The 14,284-nt window shown below is 42.2% G+C and overlaps 1 protein-coding gene and 1 long non-coding RNA gene across 2 annotated transcripts in view; one reads left to right on the top strand and one right to left on the bottom strand.

Annotated features, from left to right (window-relative positions):
• rassf7a (Ras association domain family member 7a) overlaps positions 1-5,939 on the top strand; it is a 79,775-nt gene extending 73,836 nt beyond the window's left edge. Inside the window, exon 6 of the mRNA XM_061917617.1 lies at positions 132-5,939. Within this exon, the coding sequence (XP_061773601.1) occupies positions 132-139 (8 nt within the window). The 3' untranslated portion in view covers positions 140-5,939. The remainder of the gene's footprint in view (positions 1-131) is intronic.
• Positions 5,940-8,340: 2,401 nt separating this feature from the next.
• Positions 8,341-11,497, bottom strand: LOC133563470 (uncharacterized). The gene is made up of 2 exons (XR_009809047.1): positions 11,297-11,497; positions 8,341-8,851 (listed from the first exon to the last, which is right to left on the bottom strand). It is a non-coding gene; the product is annotated as an uncharacterized LOC133563470 (long non-coding RNA).
• Positions 11,498-14,284: the final 2,787 nt, after the last annotated feature.

The following is a 14,284-nucleotide window of genomic DNA, read 5'->3' on the forward strand; positions in this document are numbered from 1 at the left end:
AATGTATTATGAATATATTATACGCTCTGAATTATTCAGACTCCCTCCTGCTGCTTGTTACATAATGGCTCTGATGAAGTGTTGAGAATATGTGTTGCTTGATTTTTTTTGTATTTGGGGAACATTTACAGGTGACTGATGGAAAAGTACACCCTTGCATGCAGAGGGAAATGTGCCAAACATCCTGGCCTCACGTCTGCTGCTCTCCCGGCTGATGGAACTGAATAAATGAACAAGATAGGACATCAATTGGGCCTTTCGGGACCTGACTAGCAAGGACTGCTGTATGAGAAAACTTGTATTTTTGGATAGAAGGAAACAAAATCCTTGATCTTCACTTTTCCTACAGTGTGCATCCACATGCATGTTTGAACAATTCTGCTTGTGGACCTTATGCGCTTATTTAGAAATATTCCTAAGTGTCATGTCTATATTTAAAATGGACATGAGATGACCAGCTTGGATGTAATATTGCATTATATACATTATAGGGAGAATGTAGAGCTGTCTGCCTTTGTCTGAGGTTACATCATCTCCAAATCATTGTGCTGGTGCCACTGTCTAGACTGCACTGTTCCATCTCTGCCGCCCTCTTGTGGACAAAAGTAGTAGAAGCCTATCAATTCCAAAAGTTCCTCCTGCTGCCATAATAAAAAAGTTAAAAGAACCACTGATAGACACACACACACTAAGTGAGGTAAAAGTATCCTCTGCATTTCACCCATCCCCTTGATCACCCCTTGGGAGGTGAGGGGAGCAGTGAGCAGCTGCGGTGGCCGTTCCCGGGAATCATTTTTGGCGATTTAACCCCCAATTCCAACCCTTGATGCCGAGTGCCAAGTAGGGAGGTAATGGGTCCCATTTTTATAGTCTGGTATGAACCACAAGGCAACTGAGCAGGTCTTAAGAAGTAGTTTCCATACCGGGAGTCAGGTATTGACTTCCCTATACCATAATCCATCCGTTTTCTACCGCTTGTCCCTTTCGGGGTCGCTGGAGCCTATCTCAGCTGCATTCGGGTGGAAGGCGGCGTACACCCTGGACAAGGCGGCCCCTCATCGCAGGGCCAACACAGATAGACAGACAACATTCACACTCACATTCACACACTAGGGCCAATTTAGTGTTGCCAATCAACCTATCCCCAGGTGCATGTCTTTGGAAGTGGGAGGAAGCCGGAGTACCGGGGGGGAACCCACGCAGTCACGGGGAGAACATGCAAACTCCACAGGACCTTCGTATTGTGAGGCACACGCACTAACCCCTGTTCAACCGCGCTGCACCGTATACCATAATATTTTTCATAATATATCTCATTAATATCGAGTAAATTGTCTTTCTACAAAGTGCGGCGGACCACAAATGGCCCAGGTGGCCGCACTTTGTGCACCCCTTGGGCCCAAAAGGGGCATCACATGTGTTCTCTGAGTGATGGGATTGTTCAGTTTGAAGGTTAGCAGGTCTGACATTTAGCCAGGGATTCTTTTATGAAAATTGTGTTTTTGAATGCAACATTTTTAGAAATATGATGTAAATCAGCTGAGATATGCTCCAGCACCCCCCGCGACCCCGAAAGGGACAAGCAGTAGAAAGCCCAAACTTCCCTCCTCCCCAACCACTTTGGCACTCATCGAGGGCGGACGCTCCCCTTTCCTCTCCCTTATCTCTCCTGCTTGCTTCTTTGTTTTGTCTTGTCTTAACTTTCTTGTTGCCTCTTTTTGCTCTGCTCTCCAAATCTAAACATTGGAACTATTTAACTGGCCTCAACAAAATTGACAAGATCTTGGGTTCGGGGGAACCTGCTGTGGTGACCAAGCGGTTGTTGCTGGACACACCACGGACTCTTGGGAGAAGAAGGAGTGCCGCGTGACTGTCGACCCTTTTTTGTCGACAACGTGACGATATCCACCTATTCAGAATTATGACAACAGGACATCTGCTGATTGGAGTAAGCGTTGCTCTGGTTTGTCAACAAATTGGAAGTCGCTGGCAGTCTTGAAAGTACCCCAAAGCTGCCACAAATGATTGGAGGATGCGGGAAGAACTGTGGATCACATTAGACTGCCTACCTCCGCAGTTTTTGAGGACCAGTCATAGACAATTTAGAGTGAAAAGCAAATTTTATTTTCACCCGCATAAAAAACATTCTAACTTGGATTGTTTCCCAGGCTTCGAGACTCTCCCGAAGGGCAGCGCAGTGAGGACACAACAAACTCCCTTTTTGTCTTTCATGGACACGCACCTGTTGTTGTTGTCATTGGATTAGCGGCTGCAATACATCAAGGCCGTGGAACAGAGACACACAACGGGCTCACACACACACACACATCCACAAAAATATACGCCACACATACACACCCCATCACCCCGACCCAACGCCCTCGACGCAAATCCTATAGGGGTGATGAATGGACGGTCAGCGCCTGAGAGCTGCGGCCTACCACCATGACCTTGAACTCCCTTCCCTCTGTTGCTAGATATCTCGAGATGTATGTTGTAATACGTATATGTGCTTTGCTATGGAGGTTTTTTTCCCACTCCAGACTGGGCCCCCTTAGGAGCCCAGTCTTGATTGTATTTTTTTACTCATCTTCCCCCAGCGCTTACCTTTTTCCCATCTTTTACGGGGCGCCTTATGGCGACCCATCAGCATTCTTGTTCTGTAACCCTGTACACTGTTTGTCTAATGTTGAACAGGTTTTGTGCTGAAAACAAAGTTTCGTTGTACTTGTGCAATGACAATGAAGACCAATCCTGTCCTATCCTAAGGGTTGGAATTGGGGGTTAAATCACCAAAATGATTCCCAGGCACAGACACCGCTGTTGCTCACTGCTCCCCTTACCTCCCAGGGGGTTGAACAAGGGGATGGGTCAAATGAAGAGGAAAAATTTTACACCTAGTGTGTTTGTGACAATCATTGGTATTTTAACTTTAACTTAAGCTCATGACCATAGGTGAGGATGGGAACGTGGATCGACCAGTAAATTGAGAGCTTTGCCTTCCGGCTCAGCTCCTTCTTCATCATGACGGATCGATACAGTATCCGCATTACACAAGACGCCGATCCGCCTGTCGATCTCACAATCCACTCCTCCCTCACTTGTGAACAAGACTCCGAGCTACTTGAACTCTTCCAACTGGGGCAAGATCTACACCAGGGGTCGGGAACCTTTTTTTGCTGAGAAAGCCATGAAAGCCAAATATTTTAAAATGTATTTTCGTGTGAGCCATATAATGTTTTTAACACAGAATACAACTGTCAGGTTCAAACACTGATGACATTTATTAAACAGACAAGAAGCAAGGAATTAAACGGAGACTGGATTCAATTTAGCTCAATGAGGAGAAACGTGTAGACCTGTACCCTTGTACAGTGTCTTCTCACGTCTACGCCTCCTCTTTTATTTGGACTTTCCCTGAATTCACACAATCAAACGCGTACATCTCTTATTCTTTTTAATAACATTTTTATTCTGAAGGTAACCAATAATAAATAAAATACTTCTGACCATTAATGCGACGTCTTGAACAGGTGCGATAGAAAGGGATGGATGGATTAAAATGCATGAGAATGTTTTATATTTTCAACGTTATTTTTAACACTGTGATTACCAGCGGAATTATTCATTACTTATCGTGTTAAGCAACGTCAACAAAGATTTATCTGAGAGCCGGATGGGATCATCAAAAGAGCCACATCTGGCTCGCGAGCCATAGGTTCCCTACCCCTGATCTACACCATTCTCCGGGCGAGAACCATAAAACATAAACAAATGTAATAATAGATAGACTTAAAGTTGTTCAAAAGATTTTAAACATTGAAAGTAAAAAAAAATAATAATAAAAAGATTAATGATGATATTTACTGTTTTTAGGCATCAAACTACATTTCTGCCAGTGGGTGCTCGATGTGTGTGTATTGAAGAAAAAAAAATAGACGTTCAAATATGATTTGTGGCTATTATTTTTTCAAAATGGACCAAACTGGCCACAAAATTCACTACAACAAGATGACATTTTCAAAAATTATTTTGAAGGTTGAAAGTTGCCATCAATCCCACGTGGGTGCACAACATTGTCCGTGGGTGCTCGGGCCCCAAGGCATCTTAAACTTGCACAAAACGTCACGTGCCTGTGCGTCTGTTTTCAACCAAAAGTGACTACACTGCTTCATATTGCATGTTTTATTTGGTAAAAACAACAGCATCTTAAAAAAAAAAAACACTTCATTACACAGGACATGGAATACTTTTTGGACTTCCTTTTTGCATCCTATCTAAGTACACTTCCTGCACAGATTTCGGACTGACCATACCGCCATAAGGGGAATAAACAACTGGACATTCACCAGCTCCTGCCGTGTAGTCCTGGGCTGATTCCTCACTTTTCTTACCATGAGTGCTGCCTCACGAGGAGAGATCTTACATGGGGCCTCACTCCGAGGCAGATTAGCAGCCATGTTTAGCCTTTTCCATTTTATAACAGGGCAGAACGGTGGACCAGGGGTTAGTGCAGGGGTAGGGAACCTATGGCCCTAGAGCCAGATGTGGCTCTTTTGATGACTACATATGGCTCTCAGATAATTATATTTATATAGCGCTTTTCTCTAGTGACTCAAAACACTTTACAAAGTGACACCCAATATCTAAGTTCCATTTAAAGCTGTGTGGGTGTCACTGAGGGCAGTTGTGTAAAGTGTCTTGCTCAAGGACACAACGGCAGTGACAAGGATGGCGGAAGCGGGAATCGAACCTGGAACCCGCAGGTTGTTAGCACGGCCACTCTACCAACCGAGCTATACCGAGTAACCGTGTAATACTCTTCCGTATCAGTAGGTGGCAGTCGGTAGCTAATTGCTTTGTAGATGTGGGAAACAGCGGGAGGCAGGGTGCAGGTAAGAAGGTGTCTAATGCTTAAACCAGGGGTAGGGAACCTATGGCTCTAAAGCCAGATGTGGCTCTTTTGATGACTACATATGGCTCTCAGATAATTATATTTATATAGCGCTTTTCTCTAGTGACTCAAAGCACTTTACAAAGTGACACCCAATATCTAAGTTACATTTAAACCAGTGTGGGTGTCACTGAGGGCAGGTGGGTAAAGTGTCTTGCCCAAGGACACAACGGCAGTGACTAGGATGGCGGAAGCGGGAATCGAACCTGGAACCCGCAGGTTGTTAGCACGGCCACTCTACCAACCGAGCTATGCCGAGTAACCGTGTAATACTCTTCCATATCAGTAGGTGGCAGTCGGTAGTTAATTGCTTTGTAGATGTGGGAAACAGCGGGAGGCAGAGTGCAGGTAAAAAGGTGTCTAATGCTTAAAGCAGGGGTAGGGAACCTATGGCTCTCAGATAAATCTTAGCTGACATTGCTTAACACGATAAGTAATGAATAATTCCGCTGGTAATCACAGTTTCAAAAATAACATTCAAATTATAAAACATTCTCATGCATTTTAATCCAACCATCCGTTTTCTACCGCACCTGTTCAAGATGTCGCATTAATGGTAAGAAGTATTATATGTATTATTGGTTAACTTTTATGATAACAAGGTTGTTAAAAAGAATAAGAGACTTATTATACTCTACAAATGTTGGTCATACTTAAAAATGCACAAATTTAGTTGTATTCAGTGTTGAAAAATGTTATATGGCTCTTACGGAAATAGTGAAGTGAATTATATTTATATAGCGCTTTTCTCTAGTGACTCAAAGCGCTTTACATAGTGACACCCAATATCTAAGTTACATTTAAACCAGTGTGGGTGGCACTGGGAGCAGGTGGGTAAAGTGTCTTGCCCAAGGACACAACGGCAGTGACTAGGATGGCGGAAGCGGGAATCGAACCTGCAACCCTCAAGTTGCTGGCACGGCCACTCCACCAACCGAGCTAAACCGCCCGAACAAATACGTTGTGAAATATTTGGCTTTCATGGCTCTCTCAGCCAAAAAGGTTCCCGACCCCTGGGTTAGTGCGTCTGCCTCACAATACGAAGGTCCTGAGTAGTCAGGGTTCAATCCCGGGATCGGGAACTTTCTGTGTGGAGTTTGCATGTTCTCCCCGTGACTGCGTGGGTTCCCTCCGGGTACTCCGGCTTCCTCCCACCTCCAAAGACATGCACCTGATTTGCAACACTAAATTGGCCCTAATGTGTAAATATGAGTGTTGTCTGTCTGTATTGGCCCTGTGATGAGGTGGCGACTTGTCCAGGGTGTACACCGCCTGCCGCCCACATGCAGCTGAGATAGGCTCCAGCAACCCTCCCCCGACGCAACCCCAAAAGGGACAAGCGGTAGAAAATGGATGGATGGATGGCATTTTCAAACAATTGCTGCAACAGTTGATCTATTCTCACCAAGCTGCTTCCCAATTGTCCCAGAGACTTTTCCAGCTTTGTGGAGCTCCACAATTGTGTCTCTGGTTTCTTTTGACAGCTCTTTGGTCTTGCTTATGGTAGCAGCTGGACCTTGACTGACTGTGGGCTGCACAAGTGACTTTAATGAGGTCTAAGCGGTGGTGGACTTTTTTAAGTACACTGACAGCTCTTTGGGAGTCATAATTCTTTTTGATTATCATGTGTGCTTATACTTACGAACCCCAGTAACAACCATCCATTTTCTATCGCTTGTCCCTTTCGGGGTCACGGGAGCCTATCTCAGCTGCATTCGGGCGGAAGGCGGCGTACACCCTGGACAAGTCGCCACCTCATCACAGGGCCAGCAGAGATAGAATGACAACATTCACACTCACATTCACACACTCGGGCCAATTTCAACCTACCCTACAAATCCATCCATCCATTTTCTACCGCTTATTCCCTTTTGGGGTCGCGGGGGGCGCTGGCGCCTATCTCAGCTACAATCGGGCGGAAGGCGGGGTACACCCTGGACAAGTCGCTACCTCATCGCAGGGCCAACACAGATAGACAGACAACATTCACACTCACATTCACACTCTAGGGCCAATTTAGTGTTGCCAATCAACCTATCCCCAGGTGCATGTCTTTGGAAGTGGGAGGAAGCCGGAGTGCCCGGAGGGAACCCACGCAGTCACGGGGAGAACATGCAAACTCCACACAGAAAGATCCCGAGCCAGGATTTGTACCCTACAAATAAATAATTTAAAAAATCACACAATGTGATGTCTGGATTTTCTTTTTATATAATGTCTCTAACAGTGGAAATACATCTGTGATGAACATTTCAGACCTCTCCCTAATTCATACTTGCCAACCCTCCAGATTTTTCCGTGAGACTCCCGAATTTCAATGCCCCTCCCGAAAATCTCCCGGGGTAACCATTCTTCCAAATTTCACCCGGACAACAATATTGAGGGCGTGCCGTGAAGGCACTGCCTTTAGCGTCCTCTGCAACCGGACGTATCAGCCGCTTTTTCTTCGTACAAAAAGCGTGCCGGCCCACACACGTGTTGTATGGGGCTCCTGCAGTCATACATAAGTCACTGCGAGACATACTTGCTCAACAGCCATAGAGGTCACACTGAGGGTGGCCGTATAAACAACTTTAACACGGTTATAAATATGCGCCATACTGTGAACCCACACCAAACAAGAATGACAAACACATTTTGGGAAAACATCCGCAACACAACAGTACAAATACTCAGAATCCCTTGCAGCCCTAACTCTTCCGGGACACTACAATATACACCCCCGCTACTACCAACCCCCAACCTCTAACACACCCCCATCTCCCGAATTCGGAGGTCTCAAAGTTGGAAAGTATGCCCCGATACTATGCTATACTCAGTGGCCTAGTGGTTAGAGTGTCCGCCCTGGGATCGGTAGGTTGTGAGTTCGAACCCCGGCCGAGTCATACCAAGGAGTATAAGAAAATGGGACCCATTACCTCCCTGGTTGGCACTCAGCATCAAGGGTTGAAATTGGGGGTTAAATCACCATAAATGATTCCCGGGCGCGGCACCGCTGCTGCTCGCTGCTCCCCTCACCTCCCAGGGGGTGGACAAGGGGATGTGTCGAATTCAGAGGACAAATTTCACTACACTTAGTGTGTGTGTGACAATCATTGTTACTTTAACTTAACTTTAATCTTAAGAGAACTTGCAAAATTGCAGGGTGTGCAAATACTTAAGGCCCTTTTGAATCCTAAGAGCAGATGTCCATCCATCCATTTTCTACCGCTTATTCCCTTTTGGGGTCGCGGGGGGCTCTGGCGCCTATCTCAGCTACAATCGGGCGGAAGGCGGGGTACACCCTGGACAAGTCGCCACCTCATCGCAGTAAGAGCAGATGTGTGTAGTCAATTTTAAACTTGCACAAAACGTTACATGCCTTAAACCAAAAGTGACTAAACTGCTTCATATTGCATGTTTTATTTGGTAAAATCAAGAGCATCTTAAAAAACACTTCATTACACAGGACATGGTGTGGATGGAATACTTTTTGGACTTCCACCACCTATGCATCCTATCTAAGTACACTTCCTGCACAGATTTTGGACTGACCCCACCATTAAGGGGAATAAATAACTTTATGCCACCAGATGATCACAACAAATCCGCTGGTATAGAAAAGTGAAATATCCTAAGACAGCATAGAGTCGGTCACTGGGGTCAGATCTAAAGGCGTCTGTGCACGGGCATGTTGAATGGGGCCCAAAATAAAGTACAGTAAGTCTGCATGAAAAGGGAGGGGCAGGACGCCCCTTCGCAATGCCGGGACACGATCTTGGAGTTCTTGCAGAATGATCCGTGCGAGAAGTATTCCCAAAAGCAGGTTAGCCGCTGTCACACGCACAGTGGAACTGGCATTGGGCACAATGTGCGTTAGTCAGTGGCTCACCTGCGTTTAGATACCCAGACACTGTCCTGGGAACAACAACACACAGTATCATGAATTCATATGCAATCTGCAGACGGGATCATATTGTTGTAGGCACAATACAAATGTGAGCAATTTGCAAAATGCGCAACCGCATTTTGCAAATTTGCTTCCAGCTATATATTTGAATAATGTGTGGTGCACATTTTGCAAATCAATGGGCACAAATTTATACATGGTTTTGGTGTCCAAATAATTTATTAAATACTTATGTAAATCTATTCATTTGTAGTCGGGACAATATAACAGAGTATTGCCCTCAAAAACAGTGTACATCCATGACTGAACTACTGACTAAACTACTACCACAACTTGGTTTACTATTTATAAAATATAATAATGTAGGGTTACTGACTAAACCATCCACAAAATCTTGTCTTGCGATATGCAAATTGCTTGCGCACAATGGAAATGACGTATAATTTGCAAAGTGCGCGAGATTGGTGAAATGCTTACAACAATACTAGTATGTTTATCTGCCATCTACTCACAAAATAAAAAAGTAGAATAATAAAGTAGTTCAAATGGTGTAGTAATGCAACAGTAGTTATTAAACACGGATATTTTTCAAAAACATCTCATCAGAAATGTAGGTAGTTTAAAACATGTATTTATGGAAAAATATAGATTTAGACCAGGGGTGTCAAACGTACGGCCCGCGGGTCGGATAAGGTCCGCAAGCAGGTTTCATCCAACCCGCGGTATGAGTTTGCTAAATATAAAAATGAGCCAATGAAAGAAACTGCTGTTCTAGATGTGTCCACAAGATGTCGCAATAGCTTTGGATCGTTGTAGATCAGGGGTCACCAACCTTTTGAAACCAAAAGCTACTTCTTGGGTACTGATTAATGCGAAAGGCTACCAGTTCGATACACACTTAAATAAATTGCCAGAAATAGCCAATTCGCTGAATTTACCTTTAAAAAATAAATGTATATGTATAAAAAAATGGGTGTTTCTGTCTGTCATTCCGTCGTACATTTTTTTTCCTTTTACGGATGGTTTTTTGTAGGGAATAAATGATGAAAAAAACATTTAATTGAACAGTTTAAAAGAGGAGAAAACGCGGGAAAAAATGAAAATTTTATTTTGAAACACAGTTTATCTTCAATTTCGACTCTTTAAAATTCAAAATTCAACCGAAAAAAATGAAGAGAAAAACTAGCTAATTCGAATCTTTTTGAAAAAATTTAAAAAAAAGAATTTGTGGGACCTCATTAGTAATTTTTCCTAATTAAGATAAATTTTAGAATTTTGCTGACATGTTTTAAATAGGTTAAAATCCAATCTGCAGTTTGTTAGAATATATAACAATTTGGACCAAGGTACATTTCTAACAAAGACAAATCATTATTTCTTCTAGATTTTCTAGAACAAAAATTTTCAAAAGACTTTGAAATAAGATTTAAATTTGATTCTAAAGATTTTCTAGATTTGCCAGAATATTTTTTTTAGAATTTTAATCATAATAAGTTTGAAGAAATATTTCACAAATATTCTTCGTCGGAAAAACAGAAGCTAAAATGAAGAATTAAATTAAAATGTAATTATTATTCTTTACAATAAACAAAAAAAATACTTGAACATTGATTTAAATTGTCAGGAAAGAAGAGAAAGGAATTTAAAAGGTAAAAAGGTATATGTGTTTAAAAATAATAAAATCATTTTTAAGGTTGTATTCTTTCTCTAAAATTGTCTTTCTAAAAGTTATAAGAAGCAAAGTAAACAAATAAATGAATTTATTTAAACAAGTGAAGACCAAGTTTTTAAAATATTTTCTTGGATTTTCAAACTCTATTTGAGTTTTGTCTCTCTTAGAATTAAAAATGTTGAGAAAAGCGAGACCAGCTTGCTAGTAAATAAATAAAATGTAAAAAAAATAGAGGCAGCTCACTGGTAAGTGCTGCTATTTGAGCTATTTTTAGAACAGACCAGCGGGCTACTCATCTGGTACGGGCGTTGGTGACCCCTGTTGTAGATGATGCTACAAGTGGAAAAAAAAATAAACCACATGTTAATGCACCAGTCGAGGAAAATGAACAAACTACACAAAAAAATTCCTGTAATTTGATTTTGATATTTTTGTTTTATCTTGATAGATTGAAAATAGTTGACTGATGACCATTATCACATAATTTATTCAGAAAATATAAATAACGACAAATAAAGATAGAATACTATTAATCGCAACATGAAAGTGTAAAAAAAAACTAACAACATTATGATTTGTAAATTTTCAGAATGTGCTTGCTAGATTTTTAAACAAAGAATGCAATCTGAAGTTGTCTTTATTTTTAAGTTATCGTGCCGTGATTTTACCAGTAGATTGGGAGTACATTTTTCTCCATGTGGCCCCCGACTTAAAATGACTTCGACACCCCTGATTTAGACTATTTATGAATTAAGACTGGTGCGCTCCGTACTGTACTTACCATGCACTTTCAAGTTGTTCCTATATTGGAATTAATATCTTAAACGCGCTCGTTCCCTCAATGCGACCACGTCCGAGTCCGTATCCAGACACGCTGCTCATTTTCCTCCAATAAAAAAGGAAATAAAACAACTTAGGCGCATTTACGGATTGTAGTTGAGTGGATCCAACAGCGCCGAAGTTGACTTGCAGCACCTCTCCGCCCAGCCCGCTCCCCTGCGTCCACAACCGGACCTGGTTATGCAAAGGAGGACGCGGAACCGGCACCGCGCTCAGCCAATCAACTCCTCCGTAACCCAATCAACCCCCGCCCCTTTCGCGCTATGGACCAATCGGATCTACGAAAAGGTTGTCTTTACCCAACGAGCAGTTTACTTCACATTTGAGTTCTAGCTCTGGTGCGGCGCGTTCGTTTTCGCACGTCTTACATTAGGACGAAACCATTACTCTTTTAGCCACTTTCCCATTAACATGACTGTTCTAATTAATACCATCGCATTCTAACATTTAGACTTTTAAATGGACGCTAGTTGAATATTTGGGCGCCATTGCGAGCGTAAGAGGTATATATTTAAGTTGTTTTGAAGAAGGCCACCCCTACACTTCCGATGTGAGGTGGTCGGAGCTGGCCGGCTGGTGTACAGTGTTGCCATGAGCAGAGGCAGCCTGTGCACGTACAAGGATGCTGTCTGCAAGATAACCCCTTCTTTAAATACTCACCGGCGCCATTTTTTTTTATATGCGCTTAGCCTGTAGGAAAAATAGCAAAACACAAGCATTGAATCGTATTATGCGAGGGGGTTGTTAAAAAAAATACTTACACAAATTAACCTGTTTTCTGCTGTCAAAATGGGTTCTTGTTGCTGGCTCCACTTTGGATGGGACTCTCGCGACTATATTGGATCCACTTTGGATTTGATTCTCACGGTTACGTTAGTTCGGGGGTCACCAACGCGGTGCCGTAAGGACCAGATGAGTAGCCCGCCGGCCCGTTTTAAAAATAGCTCAAATATCAGCACTTACCAGTAAGCTGCCTCTAATTTTTAAATTGTATTTATTTACTAGCAAGCTGGTCTCGCTTTGCTCGACATTTTTGATTCTAAGAGATCCATCCATCCATCTTCTTCCGCTTATCCGAGGTCGGGTCGCGGGGGCAACAGCCTAAGCAGGGAAACCCAGACTTCCCTTTCCCCGGCCACTTCGTCTAGCTCTTCCCGGGGGATCCCGAGGCGTTCCCAGGCCAGCCGGGAGACATAGTCTTCCCAACGTGTCCTGGGTCTTCCCCGTGGCCTCCTACCGGTTGGACGTGCCCTAAACACCTCCCTAGGGAGGCGTTCGGGTGGCATCCTGACCAGATGCCCGAACTACCTCATCTGGCTCCTCTCGATGTGGAGGAGCAGCGGCTTTACTTTGAGTTCCTCCCGGATGGCAGAGCTTCTCACCCTATCTCTAAGGGAGAGCCCCGCCACACGGCGGAGGAAACTCATTTCGGCCGCTTTTACCCGTGATCTTATCCTTTCGGTCATGACCCAAAGCTCATGACCATAGGTGAGGATGGGAACGTAGATCGACCGGTAAATTGAGAGCTTTGCCTTCCGGCTCAGCTCCTTCTTCACCACAACGGATCGGTACAACGTCCGCATTACTGAAGACGCCGCACCGATCCGCCTGTCGATCTCACAATCCACTCTTCCCTCACTCGTGAACAAGACTCCTAGGTACTTGAACACCTCCACTTGGGGCAGGGTCTCCTCCCCAACCCGGAGACGGCATTCCACCCTTTTCCGGGCGAGAACCATGGACTCGGACTTGAGAGACAAAACTCAAATAGAATTTAAAAATCCAAGAAAATATTTTAAAGACTTGGTCTTCACTTGTTTGAATAAATTCATTTATTTTTTTACTTTGTTTCTTATAACTTTCAGAAAGACAATTTTACAGAAAAAATACAACCTTAAAAATGATTTTAGGATTTTAAACACATATACCTTTTTACCTTTCAGATTCCTTCCTCTTCTTTCCTGACGATTTAAATCAATGTTCAAGTAAACGTATTTTTTTTATTGTAAAGAATACTAAATACATTGTAATTTAGTTCTTAATTGTAGCTTCTGTTTTTCCGACGAAGAATATTTGTGAAATATTTCTTCAAACTTATTGTGATTAAAATTAAAAAAAAAATATTCGGGCAAATCTAGAAAATCTGTAGAATCAAAAATAAATCTTATTTCAAAGTCTTTTGAATTTATTTTAAAATATTTATTCTGGAAAATCTAGAAGAAATAATGATTTGTCTTTGTTACAAATATAGCTTGGTCAAATGTGTTATATATATTCTAACAAAGTGCAAATTGGATTTTAACCTATTTAAAACACGTCATCACAATTCTAAAATTAATCTTAATCAGGAAAAATTACTAATGATGTTCCATAAATTCCTTTTTTTAATTTTTTCAAAAAGATTCGAATTAGCTAGTTTTTCTCTTCATTTTTTTCGGTTGAATTTTGAATTTTAAAGAGTCGAATTTGAAGATAAACTATGTTTCAAAATTGAATTTTAATTTTTTTCCTGTTTTCTCCTCTTTTAAAAAGTTCAGTTAAGTGTTTTTTTCATCATTTATTCCCTACAAAAAACCTTCCGTAAAAGGAAAAAAAATGTACTACGGAATGACAGACAGAAATACCCATTTTTTTAATATATATATATATATATATATATATATATATTAAAGGTAAATTGAGCAAATTGGCTATTTCTGGCAATTTATTTAAGTGTGTATCAAACTGGTAGCCCTTCGCATTAATCAGTACCCAAGAAGTAGCCTTTGGTTTCAAAAAGGTTGGTGAACCCTGCGTTAGATCCACTATGGATTGGACTTTCACAATATCATGTTAGATCCACTCGACATCCATTGTTTTCGGTCCACTGGGGGTGGGTGGTTGCCCACATATGTGGTCCTCTCCAAGGTTTCTTATAGTCATCATTGTC

The sequence above is a fragment of the Nerophis ophidion genome, linkage group LG12 (assembly GCF_033978795.1).
Source record: "Nerophis ophidion isolate RoL-2023_Sa linkage group LG12, RoL_Noph_v1.0, whole genome shotgun sequence".
Taxonomy (NCBI): domain Eukaryota; kingdom Metazoa; phylum Chordata; class Actinopteri; order Syngnathiformes; family Syngnathidae; genus Nerophis; species Nerophis ophidion.